This window comes from Neltuma alba, unplaced genomic scaffold (genome assembly GCF_004799145.2).
Source record: "Neltuma alba isolate B1F8T4 unplaced genomic scaffold, ASM479914v2 tig00012678_pilon, whole genome shotgun sequence".
Lineage (NCBI taxonomy): Eukaryota > Viridiplantae > Streptophyta > Magnoliopsida > Fabales > Fabaceae > Neltuma > Neltuma alba.
In genome coordinates, this window is record NW_021637108.1 from 85,320 (window position 1) to 91,064 (window position 5,745).

The window sequence follows — 5,745 nt, forward strand, 5'->3', positions numbered from 1 at the left end:
TCTCTTCATCTTATAAATACGACTAGAGGAGCATTGCTTGAATAAAATTCAAGAAATTGATGAAAACAATAATAATTTTGCATATAAAAATAATACAATAAAATTGTGGCAATAAAACATGGTCCACCACCCCGGATTACAAATCTTATTTTTGGTTTAGTGTGAAATTCAGGTAAAGGTTCAAACACCAGTAAGGTAATGGTTTTAAAGGATCCATACCAAATATAAATGGATATACAACTGGGATTCCCATTGCCCCCTGAACACCGGAAAAGAAAGCAGAACTAAATAGACGCTTTTCCTCTCCACCCCAATGCCTCTCCCCAAATTTCCCTTCCTTTCAAATAGAATTCACTGGAAAGCCAATATTCTCCAATATAAACCAATATCCCCAGCACTGTCAACAATCATGATCTCTACTGTTCCCCGTAAAATCCAATGCAAGGCTTCGACCACTATTGTTTCTGATCAAAACAATGCTTCTCGTAGATCTGCAAATCACTTTCAACCTTCAATTTGGGATTATGATTATATCCAATCAATAAGAAGTGATTTTACGGTATGGCGTGTTTCACGTTCATTTACTCGTATGGTTTGTTAAAACTTTATGATGGCCTAATTTTAAACTGTTATAGGAAGAATCATATCTAGAAAGGAATGATCGGCTGAAGGAAGAAGTGAGAGTGATGCTCTTGACTTTGACAAATCCTGTGGAACAACTAGAGCTCATTGATGACATGCAAAGACTGGGGGTGGCTTCTCATTTCAACGCAGAGATAAGGAACATAATGCAAAAGATTTACAATAATGGCACATCAAAGATAAATGACAATTTATATGCCATGGCTCTTCAATTCAGACTCTTAAGACAACAAGGCTACTATGATGTGTCATTAGGTATATGATTTATATTCACAGATTATAAAGTTCACAAAAATCACATCACTGCTGAGAATGTAATTGCGTGGTTATTTTCAGAGTCATTTGATGGATTCCTGGATGGGAAAGGTAATTTTCATTCTTCCCTTTCGGGTGATAGCAAGGGTATCCTATCTTTGTATGAAGCTTCTTTTCATTCGGTGGAGGGAGAAATAGTATTGGATAAAGCAAGAGAGTTCAGCTCAACTCATCTCAAAGGATTTGTGAACAAAAGCAGTGAAGATGATGAAGTATCACTCTTGGTTAGTCATGCCTTAGAGCTTCCACTACATTGGAGGGTATCAAGATTAGAAACTCGATGGTTCATCGATGTTTATGAAAGAAGACTGAACATGAGCCCTACTCTGCTGGAGCTTGCTAAATTGGACTTCAACATCATACAGGCTGCCCACCAAGAGGATATGAAACATGCATCAAGGTGAAAATAATGATCCATACCATAATTAACCTGTTAGTAAAATTAACTATTCTCTCTAATTTTGAATGTAAGAGCTAGTTGAGAGGTCTGTTTGGTTCCAATTATACAGGCCCATTTGGCATGCTAGAATTGGACCCATGGGAATGGAAATGAAATTAAATTCCATTCTTCAAGCATACTTGCCATGGTAAGGGGGAGCACTTGGCTTCCATATGGAAATGAATTCCATCAAAGTCAATGAAGTTGGCTTCCATTAAAAAGCCCAAAATTGATGCAATTGTTTCAGTTAGGGTTGGTTCCAATTACAGGGGCCCATTTGGTAGGCTAGAAATAAGCCCATGGAAATGAAAATGAAATCAAATTCCTTGCATTAATAAACTTCTTTTGTACAGTTAGGGGAGCATGGAACTAGCTTCCATATGAAAATGAATTCCATCAAAATTGATGGAATTGGCTTCTGTCAAAAAGCCCAAGATTTGTAATTCCAACGCCCATAATTCATTTGTGTCCCTTCCTTCTTTCGGCTATTTAAGCTTCACACCACCACCAACAAGCTTCTGCCCCTACCGCCAATGGTCTTCTCACCCACTGTGGCCAAGCTTCCACCCACTACTATGCCTTCTTCATAGCTTTAACAGTGAGTATGTAGAGAGCCCAGATTTCAAGCTTTTGGAGAACCATGACTTTGTGAGTTTTGAGAATTGAAGTGTCACCATCAACCAGCTTTGACGACAACTACAATACTGGCTTTGACAGCATCTGGATTCAATGCAGTGAACATTAACGTGAATCTGAAGCCGAATATGATGAACCGAGAGAGGACAGGGATGGGCATGACTTCTTCTTTTGTACATCGGCAGTGGAAGTCACTAAGACCACCTGTCTCTCTCACCTTCCTACTCAGATCCTGACCAACGATTTGCTGCCTTGCCATCCACGTCTCTTCCTCTACCGAAAACCGCCCAAAACTATGCCGTTTTAGGTGTTAAAATTGAAGGCCGGCTATATCCCCCCCCCCCCAACCCCAAAAAGATCAACATCCTTCACCCTGAAGCATTTTTTTCAGTAGCGTTTAGCATCTCAAAATAAGTTTTAGTGCACCTGACACCAAAAATATTTTTCAGTAGGACTCAGTATCTAACAAGCTGCGCTCTAAACTATTTTTATAGTAGCACCTAGTATCCTAAACTAATATTTAGTGCATCCAGTACTATATTATTTTTCTTATAATAACAGCCAATATCTTAAAATTAATTTAGAATGTTGTGTGCTACTAAAAAAATATTGTATGTTCAACGTGCTAGATCTTGAGTGTTATTGGAAAGATATTTCAAAGTGATAAATGCACTAAAAATTATTTTAGGATATTGGATGCTACTAAAAAAATACTTGAGTTATAAATATTGGTTTTGAAAAAAAAAAAAAAAACAGAGTGATCGGCCTCCATTTTCAGGACACTAGGTGCTACTGAAAAAATAGTTTAAAGTGTGGCTTGTAAAATATTGGATACTACTGAAAAATATTTTTAAGTGTCAGGTACATTAAAAATTATTTTAGAATAGTGGATGTTATTGGGAAAAGAATCATCAACGTTCATTTTTACACCCAAAACGACATAGGTTTGGGTAAAGGAGGAGAAGTGGATAGTTCCCGTATTTGCTCCTATGTCTACCCTCGCACTCGACCCTCAGAAGTCTGTCATCACTTCCTATTGGCAACATTTTTTTTATCTCTTCCAACTTCATCTTGATTAACATTTTTAATTTAATTTTTCAGATCTTTAGAGATTTAAGAGACTTGTTCTAGGTTTGATGTTTAAGCAACGCTTCAGGTCTAGTTTGACATTTTCATGCGAAACCGAACCTATGACCTCTCATATACAGCGGAGTATTTCATGCCATTATATTACAATGAGCTAAGCTGAAAGGAGTATTTGTAGATTTTATAACTCTTACAATGATTTACCTTTATTGGTTGCTTACTTTGAACTACAATTTTCAGTCGCCATGAAATTTCTGTCATAAATATACAACACTTCGTCTATTTTACTATTCAAGGCAGTAAAAAAATTATTAAGAAAAGAGAGGAAATAAGCATACTAGTAATAAGCCAATCTTTTTCACCTAATGTATTTTCTCTATTTGAAGATGGTGGAAAAGAACTCAACTTGGAGAAAAGCTGAGTTTTGCAAGGGATAGAATGGTTGAGAACTTCATTTGGACCCTGGGTTTGGCTTTTGAGCAGCAACTTGGAAATTTTAGAAGAGTGATGTCAAAGGTTAATGCATTGATAACTACAATCGATGATATTTACGATGTTCATGGCACTTTAGAAGAACTAAAACTTTTCACAGAAGTGGTTAACAGGTATGTAAGTTATCTTTTGAGATGTGTGTATACATATAATATTACCTCATGTCCTTAATATAAGAACTAGATAACTAATTTGAATAGATTATGAAAATTAGTTAAGTTAATTATTTGTAATAAATAAATGTTATCTTTTTTAAAATATTATTGCTAGTAATATGTATTAGTTAGAACTACCTTTGATAAAACTTTTAACATGTATAGCTATTACAAAGACTATTTTGAAAAAAAAAAGAATAAATAAATAAACAAAATAGATTAAGGTATTATATTTAGGACTAAGTCGAATATTACATTAAACTATTTTTTATATTAAGGACCAAAAGTAGTATTGTCCTATAATTGGCACAATATTTGTTGTAAAAAAAAGTTGCATAACATTTGTTACCATGTTATACCTCTTTTACGTCATAGATGGGATATAAATGCCATGGGTGAACTTCCAGACTACATGCAAGTATGTTTTCACGCACTTAGCAACTTTGTCAATGAAGTGGCTTTTGACTTTCTCAAAGAAAATGGACGCAACATCCTTCCACAACTTAAGAAAGTGGTATGCTTTGATTTTTCATCTTTTCTATATAATATAAATCAATTAATCATGGTATATTCTAATTACATATATAAATTATTTTGTCTAATTTTTTCAGTGGGCTGATCTCTGTAAATCATATATAGTTGAGGCAACATGGTACCATAGTGGTTATAAACCCAGTTTCCATGAGTACCTAGAAAATGCAAGGAATTCAATTGGTGCACCAGTCATACTTTTCCATGCTTATTTTTGCCTTCCTGATTCAACGAACGAGGAGGACTCGATTCCATTAGAAGAATATTCTAGTGTTATTCTCTGTTCATCAATAATTTTACGCCTTGCAAATGATTTAGGAACAGCTAAGGTATCATCATATAATCCTTTCATATTTGATTAACTACTGAGTACTGCATGAAGACGGTATTGATTTTCTACATTATATATATATATATAAAGTGACTGGCGACGTACCGAAATCAGTTGAGTGCTATATGAATGAAACTGGAGTTTCTGAAGCTGATGCTCGCGGGCACATAAATTCCTTGATTTGTGGAACTTGGAAGAAGTTGAATAAAGAAGTTAGCAATTCTTCTTCTTATAATTCAAGGAGTTTCATTCAAGTTGCTGTGAACCTTGCAAGAATGGCACTCTGCATGTACCAACATGGAGATGGCCATACTGTTCAAGATGATGAAACTAAGTATCAGATAATATCACTTCTTTTCCAGCCTATTGGATGAATTTATATGCAACGAGTCTATTTAATTTGCTTATAGACAGTGTCTGTGCAAGAGTTTGTCAAACATTTTCAAATGTGTTGGTCGGTAATCAATCCGTATGCTTGATATGAATAATGTTTTTGAAGTAATTAATAATATCTCTTGTTCTTAATATAAGACACAGTTGACTAATTTAAAGAAATTAAGAAAGTTAAATAAATTATTTTAAAATATTTATAATTATCATTTTTTCCAAAATAATTTGTCTGAATTATTAATTGATATATAATCTAATGATATGTTTCAGAGAAATTATGTAATATATACTATAATTAAGTAATTTATTAAGATTTCTTAATTTTTTAAACTTATCAACTCGATTTTATATTAAGAATTGGAGGTAGTATGAAGTTTGGAGGTTTTTTTTTTTTGGTAATGGAGGTTATTTAATATGGAAGGAACTTGTTATATCATGACTTAAGGAAAGTTTTCCAATTGATGCAACTTAAAATGCACTCTAAAAAGTTTTCATATTGATGTTGATGTGATTAAGATAATATACGATTTCCAATATATCCATTTGAGGAAAGTTTGTGAACTCGTCTATTGAATTGATCCTTGTGTTAATGAATTAAGGAAGGATCTATTTAAAGCAAGAACTAGAGCCTAACTAGTAACTAATTAATTATGACACCGCACAATCAAACCACAAAAATGAGTTGTTTTCTACCAAACGTATCAAAGGATAGTGCAATCCAAAATAAT

At 34.0% G+C, this 5,745-nt stretch overlaps 1 protein-coding gene across 1 annotated transcript; it reads left to right on the forward strand.

Moving 5' to 3' along the window:
- Nucleotides 1–291: 291 nt before the first annotated feature.
- On the forward strand, nt 292–4,708 carry LOC114729784 (terpene synthase 10). Its single transcript, XM_028916823.1, has 6 exons — nt 292–559; nt 636–897; nt 979–1,357; nt 3,505–3,723; nt 4,141–4,279; nt 4,377–4,708. The coding sequence occupies exons 1-6, from the start codon at nt 314–316 to the stop codon at nt 4,656–4,658; spliced, it is 1,527 nt and encodes a 508-aa protein (XP_028772656.1). The 5' UTR covers nt 292–313; the 3' UTR covers nt 4,659–4,708.
- The last annotated feature ends 1,037 nt before the right edge of the window (nt 4,709–5,745 follow it).